This window comes from Tetrahymena thermophila, assembly GCF_000189635.1.
Source record: "Tetrahymena thermophila SB210 genomic scaffold scf_8254811, whole genome shotgun sequence".
NCBI classification, from domain to species: domain Eukaryota; phylum Ciliophora; class Oligohymenophorea; order Hymenostomatida; family Tetrahymenidae; genus Tetrahymena; species Tetrahymena thermophila.
The window spans coordinates 337297-355015 of record NW_002476567.1 but is presented as its reverse complement, the minus strand read 5'-3'; the positions used below and the strand labels follow the sequence as shown (position 1 = coordinate 355015).

The 17719-nt window shown below is 22.6% G+C and overlaps 6 protein-coding genes across 6 annotated transcripts; 4 read left to right on the top strand and 2 right to left on the bottom strand. All coding sequences in view use genetic code 6, as the record gives it.

Annotated features, from left to right (window-relative positions):
- Positions 1-915: 915 nt before the first annotated feature.
- TTHERM_00069340 (glycerate kinase) lies at positions 916-2062 on the top strand (the record flags this gene model as incomplete). The annotated part of the gene is made up of 3 exons (XM_001007772.1): positions 916-1219; positions 1269-1640; positions 1698-2062. 3 exons carry the CDS (start codon positions 916-918, stop codon positions 2060-2062), a joined length of 1041 nt encoding a protein of 346 aa, XP_001007772.1.
- Positions 2063-2314: 252 nt separating this feature from the next.
- On the bottom strand, positions 2315-8476 carry TTHERM_00069350 (hypothetical protein; the record flags this gene model as incomplete). Its single annotated transcript, XM_001007773.2, has 12 exons — positions 2315-2542; positions 2605-3063; positions 3141-3406; positions 3473-3839; positions 4053-5432; positions 5502-6081; positions 6274-6390; positions 6502-6602; positions 6651-6934; positions 7002-7182; positions 7239-8229; positions 8292-8476. 12 exons carry the CDS (start codon positions 8474-8476, stop codon positions 2315-2317), a joined length of 5139 nt encoding a protein of 1712 aa, XP_001007773.2.
- Positions 8477-9734: 1258 nt separating this feature from the next.
- Positions 9735-13218, top strand: TTHERM_00069360 (kelch motif protein; the record flags this gene model as incomplete). The annotated part of the gene is made up of 7 exons (XM_001007774.2): positions 9735-9786; positions 9906-11204; positions 11302-11637; positions 11860-12005; positions 12251-12581; positions 12700-12774; positions 12827-13218. The coding sequence occupies 7 exons, from the start codon at positions 9735-9737 to the stop codon at positions 13216-13218; spliced, it is 2631 nt and encodes an 876-aa protein (XP_001007774.2).
- A 612-nt stretch (positions 13219-13830) lies between these two features.
- On the top strand, positions 13831-14451 carry TTHERM_000069359 (GMP-PDE, delta subunit family protein, putative; the record flags this gene model as incomplete). The annotated part of the gene is made up of 1 exon (XM_012795552.1): positions 13831-14451. One exon carries the CDS (start codon positions 13831-13833, stop codon positions 14449-14451), a length of 621 nt encoding a protein of 206 aa, XP_012651006.1.
- Positions 14452-14787: 336 nt separating this feature from the next.
- TTHERM_00069370 (retinal rod rhodopsin-sensitive cGMP 3,5-cyclic phosphodiesterase subunit delta) lies at positions 14788-15246 on the top strand (the record flags this gene model as incomplete). The annotated part of the gene is made up of 1 exon (XM_001007775.2): positions 14788-15246. The coding sequence occupies one exon, from the start codon at positions 14788-14790 to the stop codon at positions 15244-15246; it is 459 nt and encodes a 152-aa protein (XP_001007775.2).
- A 719-nt stretch (positions 15247-15965) lies between these two features.
- Positions 15966-17317, bottom strand: TTHERM_00069369 (SPRY domain protein; the record flags this gene model as incomplete). The annotated part of the gene is made up of 2 exons (XM_001470665.2): positions 15966-16986; positions 17205-17317. 2 exons carry the CDS (start codon positions 17315-17317, stop codon positions 15966-15968), a joined length of 1134 nt encoding a protein of 377 aa, XP_001470715.2.
- Positions 17318-17719: the final 402 nt, after the last annotated feature.

Below are 17719 nucleotides of genomic sequence, written 5' to 3'. Positions count from 1 at the left end.
GATATATTTTTAGTTATCCTACTATCAAAATTGATTAATTGAATAGATTTATTTGTTAATTTGTTTAATTTATTGTCTTACAAATTCTTACTACTTACAAATTAAAATAGCAATTTTTTATGACTAAAATCTATTATCTATCTATTAATAATAAATAAATATACAATCTCAATTATTTAATTCCAAAAATATATTTCAATTTACACAAAATATAAATCAAAAAAATTTAGAATTTAACAACATGTTATTTATTATTGATGGATGATCAGGCAACCTATTATTGATAAACACATCCCATTTTTTTTTCAGCTCTTTATTAAAACATTTTCAAAAATCTTTTCATATATTTTTAATACTCTAAAAGTTATCTATTTGTTTTAATGTAAACACACCAAAAAAATTTATACTAATTATTTCTAAGAGTTCCTTCAATTTAAATATGACAAATATAATATAAATAATATTAATTTATTGAAAGAATTTTTAATACCATTAATTTTTCATTTTTAAGTCTTTCTCAATTTCAGATAATTACTTTTAAAATTTTTATTTATTAAAAAATTTTTTGAAAATATTTATTTTCTTAAAAAAATATTTCTATTTGTATAGCAGTAAATAAATAAATATCTAAATTAAATTTACTCTTTTTTTAAATTAGAATTTTTATTTTTAAATTAATTTATGAATAAAAATAAATATTTTAAAAATATCCAAAATCCTATTGCAAATAATTTTTATAATAATCGTCATATTTTAAATAATTTTGATAAATATTGATGCAATTTGCTAATTTTATCAAATATTTTTCTATTTATTAAGCAAATATTTAATAACTTTTATTTTTGGTAGAATTCTAAAAGCTACTTGTTTACTTATTTATTGCTAATAAATATTATTTTAAAAAAATTACAAATTATGAACAATAAAGTAAGCGTGTACCATAATTTGTTGAAGAATTTAACTTCAAATAATTAACAGCTTTAGTCATTAATTGACTAAGTAGGTAAGAAAGTATTGCCTTACTCATTTTAGAGCTTATAAAATGAAGATTAATTAAAAGATAAGCTTTTATCATAGATAAATCATTTCGAAAAGTTTTAAGAAATTTTGATAAACTATTCTACTGAAAATAAGATTCCCATTTAATCAATATTCGATTCCTATTGGAATTATGTTCTTCCTTACTACAATCATCTGATAAACATCAAACAAAAAAGAGGTATATAAAATTTTTTAATATTTATAATTTAATGTAAATAATCTATCAGGATTGAGTTCAGTAATATCAGGAGTCTTAGGGGTACAAGGCGCTGGAAAAACTACCTTTAGTAATTTAATCTAAAGAATAGGAGAATAGGATGGTAAAAATGTGATGGTTTTTTCTATTGATGATTTTTATTTAAGTTATGAGGATAGACTCAAACTTTAAGAGAAAGATCCTAGAATAAAATACAGAGGACCTCCAGGAACACACGATATAAATTCTCTATACTAAGTATTTAAATAAATAAATGAGTAAAAACTACCAATAAATATTCCTATATTTGATAAATCACTTCACAATGGGTAAGGTGATATAAATGGATATAAGAACTATCCATAGCTACCAGATATTGTTATTTTTGAAGGGTGGTTTATAGGTATGTAAATAAATCTCTATTATTTACATTTAAATATTTTGTTTTGTATATAAATAGGTTTAAGAGAGTGCTAATTAAAATAATTAAATCCAATTAATAATGAAAATGATTTATAATTTGCTAAGGATTGCTAAGAAAAATTGAAAGAGTACTACAAACTTTGGGATTCTCTTCACTCTCTATTAATTATAACTCCTGAAGATTACAACTTCAGTAGGTAATGGAGAAAAGACGCTGAACATAAAATGATAGCGAAAACAGGTAAAGGAATGACGGATGAATAGCTTGATTAGTTTGTTGATTATTTTTGGAAGTCACTACACCCATAAATCTATATTGACAATTAACTCTAAAAAAATTAATACGATTTAGTTGTATAGCTTTCTATTGATCACGAGATAGTGAATATTATTGAAAAATGATAATAAAATTTACTAAAAAATTGAATTAAAACAATCAATAATATAAATTATTTTAAATAGCTAATTAAATAAATAAATAATATTTATTATTTATTTTATTTTTTTAATAATTTTATAAAGTAATTTTAACAAAGACTTTTTTTCTCAAAATATTTCTTCTTCTTAAATTCATCTGAAGATTTAAATCATACATTATGTTTAAAGAGAAGTTAAGTAGAGATATTTTAGCTATTGCTAACTCGTTTAAAACAATCAATTATCTGTTTACTTTTTATCATCTTTAAATTGTAAAATAAACTTTTATAAGCTTTAAATTTAATTGTCATAATCAAAATTAAAATCTGTTTCAAAGAGAGAGTTATTTTCTCTAACAAATCTTATTACTCCTCTCCAAAAACTTTCTGATTAATGAAAGGGTTTCATTAAAGAGTTTGTCTTTTTTTCATATTCAATAGTATCTATTATATTTCCTGCTTACACCTAAATATTAATTTAATTATTTATTATAGAAAAAGAATGAATAATAAATTCAAAGGTTTTACATAAAGCTGCTAAAATTCTTAAATTTTTCCTATATTAAAACTCACAGATTGCACTTTTTAATCTATCTCTTAGGTATATTTTGGAGCTAACTTTTCTCTTTCCGAATTTTTAATTTCTTGAATTGAATTGTTTTGTTCTACAATAATTTTTTATAAGTTAGACAAATTGCTAATGATAAATGTTTCCCTATATTCTATGAGTTCGAGAAGAGTTTCTTTTAATCTGTCTTGTATTTGTTATAGTTATTTTTCTGTATTGAAGACATTATCTGCCCTTTCACTACATTCACGAATTTAGTCTCTAAAATGAATTAAATCTACATCTATTAATGCTTTTAAGCTCATATCTTCATTTGGTTCTATCATTGGTAAATTACATTCTCTAAACAAATCTTTAAAGAATTGAGGTTTTTTGATCATAGCTTCTGTAGTCAAATACTCTATCATCCATGATATTTCCTTTTTTAAATAAAAGTTTGTTTATTAAGTACTTTTATATTATAAATTGATATAGATGAATAATATAATTATTTTACTCTTGATTAGTCTATGTCTTTTTAGATTTCTTAAATTACTTTAATAATGCTTTTGTCCTCCACCAACTCTTGTATTTTTACCTTTATTTCTTCTTTATTATGATCATACTCTAGTATCTTTTACTTAAATTATTCAAATGAAATTTTCATCAAAGAACCAAGCATCCACTTATGTCTGTCAATTTAAAGCTAAAATGCCAGCTCCCATAATTTTATAAAGTAAATAGATTGTTGCTTAATTTACTCAAGCAGAACATATTTTGTTACTAATAAATATTATTTTTTATTAAAAATCTTAAAATAAAAATTAGTGGTTCAAAATTAATTTTTACATTAAAGTTATAGAAGCTGTTCTCTCTTATTTATCTACTATCCTTAATATATAGCATCATTAATTTATTCATTTAATGATTAGGCTTCCATGCAATAATCTTTAGCTAGCTGATAATTATTAAAATTTTTTACAGTTTAGAAATCCTGAAAAATGTTTTCTATTTTTAGTTGGAGCAATTATCTCTCTTTATCAAGAGAATCAATAAATTTCTTTTCTTGCTAAGCAATTACTTATTTAGATTATTATAATTTTTCTCTTACTAACTAAGGACATGTATAAAGCATCCAATAAGCCTCCCATGTAGTTGGGTTCATTTAAAAGTAAAATTCTTCTATTAAATCAATATACTATCCTATATTTTTAATCTAAATAAAATAAATTTAACTTAGATTATCATGAAATTATAATTTGTTTCTTTCTATCAGTTTATAATTAACTAAATACTTTAGAAGAATTTGAAATTTTTATGAAAAAATTAAATTAAATTTAACTACTCATTTTTATTTATATGTTAATTTAAGTAATAAATTTTTATGAACTAATTATTTTCTTTTAAATTAACAATTTATTTTATTTACCTCTGTTTAAAAATTTTCAATATCACTTTCACAACCTGAAATGATAATTTTGCTTTATACAAGCTCTTCTTCATTAGTTGGATACTTAGAAATTTTAAGTTTAAAATGCTCAAAGCTTTCTTGAAGAGTTCCAATATTTTACTAAATGATAAAAGCAATCGATTTCAGTATGGTAGTTTTAGCATTCATCCCAAAAAAAACTGTATTTTTCTTACATGGTTACACATTTATGAAAAATAGAGGTGTTTTTACAATATCACATTCTAACATTTTAGCTTTTTAGATATCTTCATGCAGTTTTCTTAGAATTTCTCTTATTCTATTAGTATCTTTCAATTAATTTAGAGAATATATATTACCGCTTTCTCTGACAATAGTCATATCCAACAAAATATTAGCTAAGCCTTTTTCAAAAATCTTTTAATTTGATTTTTATACAAAATTATTTGTCACATTTAAGTTATTTGATTAAGCACCAAAATTATTGCTTATATAGTTAGCATTTTGTTAATTTTATACATTTTAAACTTAAGAAGTAATCCAAGATTTATTTGATTGGTTTTACTATGGCTGATTTTGTGAAACTTTTTATTTATTTGATTAAGAATAGAGTTAAGCATCTAATAGGAAAACACTGATGCTAAAATTTTAATTCATTTCACTTCCTTCCTTAAAAATTTAAAAGACTTGTGTTGATTCTTCCAAGAAAAAGTGGCTAAATTAGCTATATTTTTCTACAATAGGAGTTAAATATGTATCCCATTAAGCCTATATAAATGAAAAAATGAAATCTTTAACTGTATTAACATAAGGACCATGGTCTATCTTGTATGTTTCAGGAAGATCAAAATCCAGCAAAGGTACCACTGTTTTTTCTAATTTTTAGAAACTGTTTACCATTTCATTTAACATGTGAATGGGTTAGCAAAGCTGCTAAAATATTTCTTCAAAGGCAGGTTAGAAAGCTATTTTACCCTAATCAGTGCAAACTACTCTCAAGTTTAGTAGCTATTTATTATTGCAAACCCATACTTCACTAAGTTTAATTTGTTTTACTTGAAAATCTATTTCTTCTTATGTGAGAGTACTATTTTTAATTTTGTTATTCTCTTAGGAAAGCAACTTTATTTCAGGATAGGTGAATGATTGAAGAAATTTCAACCAAATAAAACAATTGTGTTTGAAAACATTTTCACCTAAGGATTCTACTATCTAGAATTCCACTCTTTTTAGGAATCTAAAAAGCAGTGAATTTCTATACTTATCAATATCAGTTTCAAAAAATTTATAGAACTTTTAGAGTTTATCAAAAATTTCATGAATCATATTTTCTCTGTAATTAGTAATTAGACGTATTCTCATGTTATCAATGCTTTCTTTCTTTATAAAAAAACAAAATATTATTAGTTAAATTAACTTAACATCAACAATAAAAAATAATAAGATTACTTAAATTTTTATTAACTGATCTATATTTTTTGGTGGCTTTATTGTTTCAATTTAAATATCGAAAGCTGGTTTCATCCCAAACTAAATGTTGATATTTTGTACTTAGCTTAGAGATTTTTAGCACTCATTTTTTAAAAAAACATTTCTTTTCAAGAGGAAGTACTTTGTTATTTAAGCAAAATTTTCACTTCTATAAATGCTTGTCATAAAAGGAAAGCTTGGAGCATATAATAACCTTGGTTCAAGGTCTGCTTCTTTATAAAAGTATTCTTGAAATTCTGGCTTTTACATTTAATAAATGACCAAAATCTCTTTCATTTTATGCTTATATAATTTGTCAACTTCTTAAGACATTTGATGGAGAATTGCTTCACTTAAAATTTTCTTTTTTACATTCTTCAAGTAGTCTTATCTAAGACATAAATTAAAAATTCTTTATTTTTATTCTGACTGCATATTTTCCACTAAAGAATCATCAACCTTACTAACAAAAATCTAAAATTTTTTCTCATCTTAAACAAGTTTACTTTTACTAATTATCGTTTCTATCCTTGAAATTATATTCTCCATTTTTTCAAATCTGAATAAAAATATAATAATCATCAAAATAAATTATATTAATTTAATAGATAAAAATATGTCATAGCAATTACTTATAGAGTAATTAATTATTTAATAATAATATGAATATTTTAAAAAATTTAATTTTTCATTAATCAAATATAAAAATTTTCTTCCAATTTAAAAAAAATTTTTATTTTAAATAAAATACCTAAATGCGATTACATTTCTGTTTACAAATTTTTTTTAACCTCCCTCAATGAACTCAACAAGGTACTTCATTTTCTCTTCTGAATACTCTAAGATATTTACTTTTTCCCAAACATATCTATTTTACAAATTATGTTTGATTAAAATTCATTTTAAAATCAAATTTTGTTTTCTTCTATAAAATATAATTAAAAATACAAAAAAAAAAGAGGTAAAGTATAATTTATACTTCTTATCTTTATAAAATAAGCACCGAGCCTGGTAAGGTAGATTCATGTTTTATATCTTTTTTATCCAAGCTTCAGGAGTTAAATCATTTTCTACTATATTCTATTTAATAAAAAAAAATAAGATTTAATAAAGCAAATAAAACATTACTGCTTCTAACTCTATATTTTTTATATTCAGCCCATCTTATACTAATTTATTGGCTGCCTCCTCATCAAAAGTTTCAATTTTATTAAATAGGAGCTGCTTATTCAAGTTCATATTTTAAATTTTAATTTCTAAGAGAGACTAATAAGTATACATGTTACTGTACCTCTTTTAATTAGGATTCTTTTTATTCAGATCTATATTAATTAGAGTCTTATCTTACTTAATATTATCAAATAACTCTAACTCATCATTTGAATTAACTAAGCTGTTTGATTTTATAAATTCTATTTTATACCAAAAAAAAAATATCAAAAAAAACCAATAAATTCGATCATATTTTTAAATACATACCTGAAGTAAGAATTCCTAAGTTAGAATGCCTCTAATTATCTTTATTAAATATTGTTTTCTTCTTAGGCATTGTTCTTGCCCTTTCTCTCTTAATAGACTGCTTTCTAAATGCAATAATAGGACCTATCATTTTAAGAACACCTTGAAAAAATTATTTCAAAGTTTTTTATTTCCTTTGGTTCTAATTAGTTTTAAAAAAATAAAATTATTTTTTTGAAAAATTGTTTTTTTTTTTACTTAATTTGCTATTTAATTTTGCGATTGTATTACTGAGTCACTAGTTTTTTCTATAGAATATCTTTAATTAACTTATTTATCATAAAAAGAACTGAATCCTTGAGTATCTACTTTATTCTAAAATTTTTAATTTTTAGGAGAATACTAAGAGAAGTGACTTGAAATATATTCGATTTTTTCACTTGAAGTTTCGTTTTGTGTAGGTTATATTTATTGTAATTAATTTTTCTTCTATACTACTTCTTTTTCTTACTTTGGTAAGTACAAGAGATGCTTTGAATCAATCTCTGAAGAACTTATATCACTTTATTGTTTAATCTATATCTCAGAATCTAAAATTGATTTATTTGATATTAAAATGCTGGTTTATTTTTTTAAGCTCTATTAATAGGTATTTAAGCTAACCTCTTTATGAATTTTTTATTCTTTTTTTGTTGAGCCCATTTAATTTTTATTTTAATCAAAAGAGGATTTTACTGATGAAACATTGCTATAACTATTCTAATTGTTTGTTATAAATATTTAAGAATCTTCTTCCTAGCTTGTATCTTCTTTTTACGAAGATTACTCTTACAGTGTATCCATACCCATTTAAATATTATCAAAGAAGCTATCTTCTTTAGTTTGTATATCAGCCTATTTTATTTTATATTTGGGAGGACTTTTTAATATAGCTTATTTAGGCAAATAAGGTATAGTGCGAATAGGATAAATTTCTCTCCTTAATTATTCAGATTATAGTACTTAGTTTGCTTAATTATAGTAAATGTAACTATTTTCTTATTACTTATCAATTTCAAAGCTACTGTTTAGATTATTATAAGTAGGACTCATTTAATGAATAGCTTTATTTAACTTAACATTATTTTTCTCATTAGGATTTAATCTCTAAGGGCTTTTCGAAGAAGATTTTCTTATAATAAATTTGTTTTAAATACTGCTACTTTATTGTTCTTCAAGCTATTTTCTTGCTGACTCTAAGCTTCTATTCCTAAGTTTTTTTATTAAATTCTGAATAAAAATTATTTCATATTTCTGTTACAATAAGTCTACAATATTGAGTTTTTGCTTAGAGGATTGTCAGGAGAATTAGACTTTTAAAAGGTCTTAATGAAGACTTAAGGTAATTTTACTGGTCTCCTTAAATATTCTAAAAATTATTTTGTATTATAACCTAATTAGCCAAAATATTTACATGGATTTTTCACTGATATTAAGTTTTTATAGTCTACTTCCATAATTCAAAAATTTATCAATCTAAAAAATTAATTAGAAATTTTTTCTTCTACTTTTAAATTTTACGCAAATCCAATTTAAAAATTATAACCAAAATTTAAAGAGAAATTAATCATTTATAATGAAAATTAAACTGTATATTTTTTATCTTTAAATTTTTTAAAAGAATTATCATTATAATAATTCATTCATTATTTTAGAAGCATGATTTTAAAAAAATATTTTAACCTGATTAAGTATTTTTAAATCTAACAAAATAGTTATTATTAAAATTATAAATATATAGTTACCTTTTAATATTCTAATTAAAGATAGAAATCAAAAAATATCAAATTGATATTTATATTTAAACAAATAATGTTATTAAATTTAATAATAATAATCTAACTCTCATCAAATGTTATTATAATTTTAACAAATATTTTAAAATGAGATCATATAAAATTTAATAAATTATTTTTATATTTGTTTATTATTATGACCAAAAAATTTTTTTAACTTTTAAAATTTAAACAGAAGTTATTTAAGATATTTTTATTTAGTTGATTAATCTTATAATAATTAATTTAAATTCACCTTTTTAAGAAATGTAGCATTTCATAATTAAGTAAGAAATTTTTCTTTTTAAATAAAATTTAAAAAAATAATTTTAAAGAAAAATATTTTATTTAACTTATAATTTTAAAGGAAAAATAATGATTCTTATTAAATAAATAAATAACTTTTACAAAAAATGATTGAATTATGAAACTTTTAAATTGAAGAAAATAAATAATTATGATTCAAAAAAAGAGAGAGATATTTACTTTATAAAAATAATAGAAATGTTTCACATAAAGATTTATTTATTTAATTATTATTTTTGTATCTTTTAATTGAGTACCTATCTCCCAAAAATAAAAAGAGTTCAGTCAAATACTAAAATCAAAAATCAAGATAGATTGATAGCAACCAATTCTAATGGATATTTATAATCACTTTATCAACCTCTGCTTATAAAAATAATTTTGATTATATAATAAACAGTGACTTAAAAAGTGTGTTTTATGCATACTTCATTGATTAATACTTTAATTTACTCAAATTAATTTAAATCACATATTTTTTTTTTTTTTTACAAACTATCCTAAAAATTATAATAATAGCAAAATCTATATCCAACAGAGTTTGTATTAAAATTTGTGTAAAAATTAAATTGTTAATTAAATAAAGTTAGATTTTAATAAAGGTATTAATTCTTGTGTTTTTAAAAGTAATAGCATGAAAAATCAATAATCTAACTCCAAATAAAATGGGACTATCTCTCTACCACGTACGTACATTTATTTACTTAACTATTTTCAAAACAGCTTTATCAAAATCAAAGTTATTTTAAAGCTTTTAAATTAGTTATTTCATAATCAATACAATAATATACACTAAAATATATAGATATTTATTCAAATAACCAGAAATCATTTAGCTCACATACTTTACAAAATAATGGTTATACTATAAATAATAGTATTAATACAAGTTAAAACATAAGTAGCTTATAAAATTTGAATTCAACATACTAATAGGCTATGAAGAGCAAGAGCCCTAGCTGTAAAAATATTTTTGGAGAAGCCTTCACAAAAAAGAAGATACCAATTAGCTCACTTTCTGTGACAAAGTATCAGCAGCTATTAGCTGTTTAAGAAAATGACCCAAAACATCCAGATATAACTTTACATATTCCAGTTGACTCAAATGAGACATAAAATTATATAAAATCACAGTAATTGAGCTAGTTAGTAGATCCTAATAAAAAATAATAAAAACGCAAATCGCAGTACATATCTGAAAGTTTTAATGATCTTGAACACTCAAAATTCATTCCATTTAAAAACAGCAAAGAGATAAATAAGCAATAATTTATTAAGCTTCACTAAGAAAATCCCTCATTTTAGAATTTAGATTTTCATGAACTGTTTGTGATGACAGGTGAAAAAATGTAAACTACAGAATAGTAATAAAAACTTTAGAAAAAAATCAACTAGCAATTAAAAAGTGATTAAAACAACGAGGAATCAAGCAGTAGCGATGAAGATAACGATTATGGAATCAATTTTTAGAATGGATTTAGGCGCATACGTAATGGAAAATAAGTGAGTAGTTCCCAATCACTAGGATAAAGACCGCTTAATAAAATAGAATTATCTCTAATTCATAACAAAGATATTCACCACTAACTTAATAGAAACCTTTTGTTTGAATCTTGGAATAGCTATTCAGATGTGCAACAAAGAATAAAAGAGCAGCAAGATGTCTTAAAGAAGATGCCTAAAATAAGGTAGTATCCAATATTTAAAAATAAAAAATTGACATCGATACAGGGTACTATAGAAGGAGCATAAAATAATAATGAAGAGAGTAAAGAAAATAACTAGCCTAGCACAAATAGAGCTATTGGGTCAACTAAATAGATTAATGTAAAAAATGCAAACAACAACAATGGGACTAGTTCAAATCAATAAAATAGTGAACCTGACCCATTAAATAATAAATTTAATGAAGAAGATGATAAAAAAGTAAGATTTTTAAACTCTGTTTCTGGAAACTATTCTGTTTATTGGTATTCTTTTGAATAAAACCACTGGAAACCAGACATTAGAGAGTGTTAAAGCTTGATTGTAGAAGGTAAAAAAGGCTATTTATTTGGTGGAGTAGGAAAGGAATTATACAATACAATAGTCGAGCTTGATTTAGGTAAAATTGCACAGTTATTTGCATTAAAATAAAAATTGAAATCTACCAATATGAAATACACGAGTTTTATTAATTAAATGAAATTATTTTTAAATAGAAACATTTAAATGGCAGGAAGTTAAAACAAGCTAAATGAGTGGTAACATACCATCTGCTAGGTTTGGACATTCTTGTCACTTATACAAAAAAAATTTAATATTTTTTGGTGGAGAATATAGACAGACCTAGAACTAAATTAAGTTTAGAGATTGCTTACTAGATGTTTATTCATATAATTTGGAAACAAGAGCATGGAAATATATTACTTGTACTGGAGGTCCTCTCTAACCTCGTAGAAATCATGCTTCTTGTATAATTGGGCGAAATCTTTTAGTTCATGGAGGAGTGAACAACAAGGATCAATCATTAAGAGACATGTGGTTTTTAGATTTAGGTAAAATAATAAATTATCTATTATATTTTCATAATTCATTAAATAATGAAGGTTTTTTAATTGAATTTATAAATTTGATATATATTTATTTTGCTTGACTTAAAATATCAATTGAATTAAATAAATTTATAAATTTGATTGGTTGATCAATTATTATAATTAAACAAATTCAATTTTTTAAATTTATAAATTTGTAATAAAATTTGACGTATAATTCAATAGGTACATAAACATGGAGTGAGGCTGTAGTTAATGGAGAATTCGAATCATCTTATCATAAATGTGTTCCTGTTTATCACAGCTAAAGGTGTGGAAAAATAAATATTTACAAATCAGCAGAGCTGAAAGTAACTAAATGGGGTGCATCTGTAATTATTTTTGGAGATTATATCAAAAAAATATTTTTTTTCTTTCATAGAGAATCAATTTTCATCAAATCAATAACAAGAAATTTCAAAATATTTTTAATTTTTCATAAAAAAATTTTATTGAGCTTACTCATAAATTTTAATATTCTTTTAAAATATTGTCTTGTACAAAATTAATTAAAATCTGAAAATTAAATGAATTAATCATTATTTTTCTTATTTTTTTAATTATCCTTTTTAAATAGATTTAACAAGAAGGTGTCTATTTCTTTGGTGGTAAAAATACAAAAGGAGAGATCTTAGGAGATTTAAAAATTTTAAGGACTGATATCAAGCCTATGCAGTGGATTAAGCCAGAAACAAAAGGCATTGGACCTAAAAATAGATATGGTCATACTATGGAATTTTCTTAAGAATTTAACTTTGTTATAATTCATGGTGGTAAAAATGACAATGAACTCGAAGTTTATTTTAGTGATCTTTTCCTATTTAACGTTGATGATTTTAATTGGATCAAAATTTAAGTTAATGGCAGATAACCATATGCAAGATTCAACCATTCATCAAGTGTTTATGGTAAAAATTTACTATTTTATAAAATAAAAACCTCTTATTTTAAAAATGAATTAAATAAATAAATTAAAGATATATTATTTTTAATATTATTAAATTTATTTCTAATTAATTAAATCAGAATCAAAGTTAGTTGTTTTTGGCGGTATCAACCTTGATGGATTTTTATAGCCTCATGTAAGTGTCTTGGAGTTAGGTATATTTTTCTACTTATTTTGGATTCATTTAAATTATATTAAATTAAAAAGACAATGTAATTGCAGGGAAAATGTAGGAAAGAGAAGATTCATAATTAATTCATTAATTTTCAGGTATGAGATAAAGCAATGCAGATGATAAGGATAATAAAAAATCTAATAAAAATAATTCTCATAATATTAAATTTGAATATATTCCCTTCTCTGAAAGAATTAAGGAGTTAGAAAGTGAATTGGATGAATAAAAAATTTTAGTTAACTAATTGAGCTTTCACAACTTTAAATCTTTTTTACCAATACCTAGATTCCCTACCTAACCATACTCACGTGTGCCTAATAAACGTAATACGTTTTTGAAGCAAAATATAAATGTAGATACTTAGTCAAATACTTAGATAAAAACACCTACAAACGAAAATAAATAAAAAATATCTTACGAATGATGATATAAATAAAAATATACTTTTTTAAATAAATAAATAATTCATTAAAATAATATATTTCTCAAGATGCTCTTCAGCTAAAAATTCATTTGTTTCAATAATGCATTTTATATAAAAATAATTCCTCTTAAAATTAAAAATTTATTATCAAAATTTCTAAACATGAAAGATTTATTTTTCTTAAATTTTTACACTTTTTAAATTAGAAATGTCTTCTTTTCTCAAAATTAAAAATTTAATTTTTTCAGTAACTAATATAATTAACTTTCACATTTGATTTATATTTTGATAATTATAATTAAAATGACAAAAATTTACATTAAATAGAAGTTTCTATTATCAAAATTAAAAATACTATTTCAATATAAACAAAAAAAAAAAATGTAATGTTTACCAGAAAAGTTTTTCTATCTTTAAAACTTTAATTAATTAGTCTACCTCTAAGTAATATACAATTGTATTGTTTTGTATTTCTTAATTGCTTAAAATTGAGTTGACCTTTTAAATTAGCTCAAATTCAGTAATTTAAAAGATAAAATCAAATAAACAATAAATAAAATAAAAAAAAACTAAAACTTAATATAAAAATAAAACAGAACTTTTAGAAGATAAATGAGCTAATAAACCTAAAAATAGGATGAGAAAGTATCAATCTTTCAAAAGCTCCTACTGAGAATTCCTATTCCAGTATCAGTTATATACACATTTTAAGCTTTGAATTTCATATTTACTAAAAAAAGTGAGATTTTAACACTAATGAAAATTAATCCCTACGAAAACAGCATAGAAGAAAGGTTATCATTAGTTAGTAAAGTTCTCTTTGCCTTAGGTTTGATAATAGGTGTGTTAATATAAATAACTATGCTATTCAGAATTATTCTAGGAACTAAACTTAATGCAAATGGAAGTGATCCTTTTCCTATTACTTTTCTAAATAAATTACTTAATAATAGTTTATAAAACTACTTTTTCTTCTTAGGAAATTTACTTTATTTCGCATTTTCTGACAATTAAAATGCTGATCAAACTCAAGTCTTTTAGAAAAATGTTGTGTTAGCTTGTGTGAGTATTTTGTACATTTTATCGAGGATTGTTTTTTGTGTTACATATGCTGTCGGTGTAGCTACAGGTGTACCTGCTCTAAGAGCATTTGGACATATTCCTTGTCATTTCCTCTCAATAATGTTATTGTTATAAAATTTAGGATATAACATGTTTTCATCTTATCTTTGAAATATTTTATCAAAGAATTAATTAATATCTTTTAAAAGTATTTATTTTTGTATTTTTGTAAATATGTAGAACAATAATATTATTAAAAGAGGATAATTAAAATGTCAAATTAAAAATTGTTTAAAGAAATGAATTAAAATGCTAACACTTTACAATGAATGAATATTTTTTAATACTTTCAATTAAATAATTAGTGTTGAGATAAAAATTATAAGCAAGTTTAATATTAATATTAAAGATTTGTTTGTACTTAGTCACAAAAAATATTGTAAAGTTTTTATTTTTAACTAATTTTAAAATTTTGATATTATTGTTTAATTTTTTTTTAGCAATTCAATGGTAAAATAAACAGTTAAAGTTGATCCATAGTTAATAAAATAAGGCTTTTAGATTAATGAGCTTACTATGGGAGATGCTGATACAGGCAATAAGCTTTGGGTGTGCTAAGACTCTCAATAATTGATAAACAGCGAAAAAGAAATTTAGGCAAATATCCCAAAAGAAATATTATAATGTAAATCAGTGAGTAGAGATATTAACTTCTCTTCAGCTCATACGATAAAAAAATTAAGCTTAAAGTAAATATTTAGTTTGAATGGTTAGCCTATCGAGCAATTCTCATTTGATTTTGGATTTGTAATTCCAGGATCTACAAATAATTGGTAATCAATAATTTAAGCATCCGAAGAGATGATTCCTGTTGAAATTTTAAGTGGAAATTTGGTGGTCGAAACAAAATTTTATGATGAAGATAATCTTATTTGTTCTATAAATGTTCGCATATTTTATGTTTGAATATCCTTTTAGTTTAATATTTGGATTTATCTTTCACTTTTTTCTCCCCTTTAAATTAATGAAAATTGAGTAATAAGTATGTAATTTAATATGAAAATTTTTATATTTAATAAAAAAATAATTTTAATTATTTATTTATATTTCTAAGATTATTTAATGAAGAACTACAACTTATTTGTTCAATTAATATCAATAGTGATAAATATTTTTTTTAAGTTACTAAAAACTAAATAAAATATGTAAAAATTATATATCAAACACCCTCTCAATTTAGTATTTTCTTCAAATAACACAAAGTAGTCTAAAATTCCCTTAATTAACGAGGAGTTAGAACATGTTGTTTGAATTATATTTCTAATCTGAGCAAATGAATTGAATTGATTTAATTTGTTTTAAAAAAAACTGCCAATAAATTAAAATAATAAAGCATGTGAAAATATAATAAATTATATAATTTAAAGATTTAACTACAATCAAAATATTTAGGTAAATTTTTTTAATTAGCTATTTATTTGTTTATTGATTTATTTAGTTTTATTATAATTTTACTTTAAAAGAAAATCTTTTTTTCTAACTCATAGTTAATTAATTTAAAATTCTAATACTTATATATTTTTATGCCTTTTTTATTTGTTTAGTAGCATTTATTTGCACTTTACTATTGAACTACTTATTTATATAATTGACTTTGTTAAAATCCAACTTTAAAAAAATTTTTTTCAGACTATACTACTAGCCCAACTTGGAATGCTAAGACCACTTCTTAAGCTAAATGAGGCAGTATGAAGGAGTGCTACAGATGCGTAGATAGGGGATTTTGTTAAAGCACTGTTTTTAAAAGCTACACCCAAAAAAGCGCTATTATAACTAAAGGCCAAAATACCTTTTTACATATCAAGGAAAACCCCACAGACTCCACTATTTTTAAATTTTGCACCATAATCAGATCCATGAGCATTAGAGCCGTTTCTAAGTTTTCCAATTGTGTAATACCCAAAACCACTTTCTTAATCACAAAAGGCTGTGTTCTTATTAAATAAATTATTAGTTACAACACCTATTTTGAGCTCGTTTTCAGTCATTTAATCGAGTTAGATTTCAAAATAATGCTGGCCTTTTGTAAATGCCTAATCGGCAATTACACTTTTAAAAACATACACACTCTCTTTTAATTTTACACTGTATCCATCTGCTGAAATTACTATATTGTCACCTTTATTATTTAAATCCCATTTAAATTATAGTTAGTTACCACTTGGTGGAAAATTATTTTTAATTTATATGAATGGCACAATTGGTATGTTAGGAGCTTAGACACTAGTTTTTAATGAATTCTATTTAACAAGTTAAGTACTATTTGTATTATTACTATTTGAAGTTTTCTTATTTAACACTGTCATTATTTCTTTAAATAGTTTTTTTTGATCTTTTATATTTTACTAAGTTAGGTCTAAAATAAGACAAGTAGAGCTACATAGTTGTTAATCCTTGAATTTAGGAGACACTTTAAGATTACAGAAAGAGAAATATTTACAGTTAGGTTAGTTGCAAAAATCTTCGTGCTTTGCCATGTCTTAAAGGCTAAATACTTAATTACAATTACATTTATATTTTAAATTAACATAAGCTTCCATTAGATGCTAATTTAAAGGATTCATTTTTTTATTTTCACATTTTATACATTCATAAAAACCATTTTCTTTCTTCCAATTTTCTTAGCAATTTTTGCAGTAAATTTAACTAATTTTTATTATAAAATAATTTACATTAGTGCATCGCGAAAAAGAGTGATAAAATATACAAAAGTATTTTAGTTTTGTTAACTTTAAATTAATTTTAAGACCTGCAAGAAAAATTTTTAAATCTATTTGAATGCTAATTTTTTAATTATCTTGTCATTTAGATGGCTGAGTAATTTTATAAATAAACTAATAAAAACTAATGCTAAAGTAAATTACCCACATCCTAAACATTCAATAGGGTTTCTTGCTACGCCAAAGCAAATAAGACAATCAAAATTATCAGATTTATCAACCAAACGGTCTTTTAAATATCCTTTTATATCTGTCATTCTAATACTGATGAATATACTTAAAGTATTAACTTTTTAATTAATTTTTTTAAAATAATTTGTTTTTTTTTTCTTTTATCTTCTCCTGTTAATTTTAAGATTGCAGAGATTGAATATATACTTATTAAACCTAACCTGCAAGTAAATTTTGTTGATTGGCTATTTTAAGAGATATTAAATCTGATTCAAAAAAAATAAATAGAAAGGTATTTTTGAATTTTTAATAATAAATTATATGAATGAACAAACATATACATGCCTACATAATCAATAAATTATAAAAGAGAAATAATCTTAAAAATTATATTATTGAAACTATTCAAAAATCAATTCTAAATTATTTTCTACAAATTTTGTCTATTTCTGTTTGAATTAACAAATAGGAAATCTAATAATTTTTTT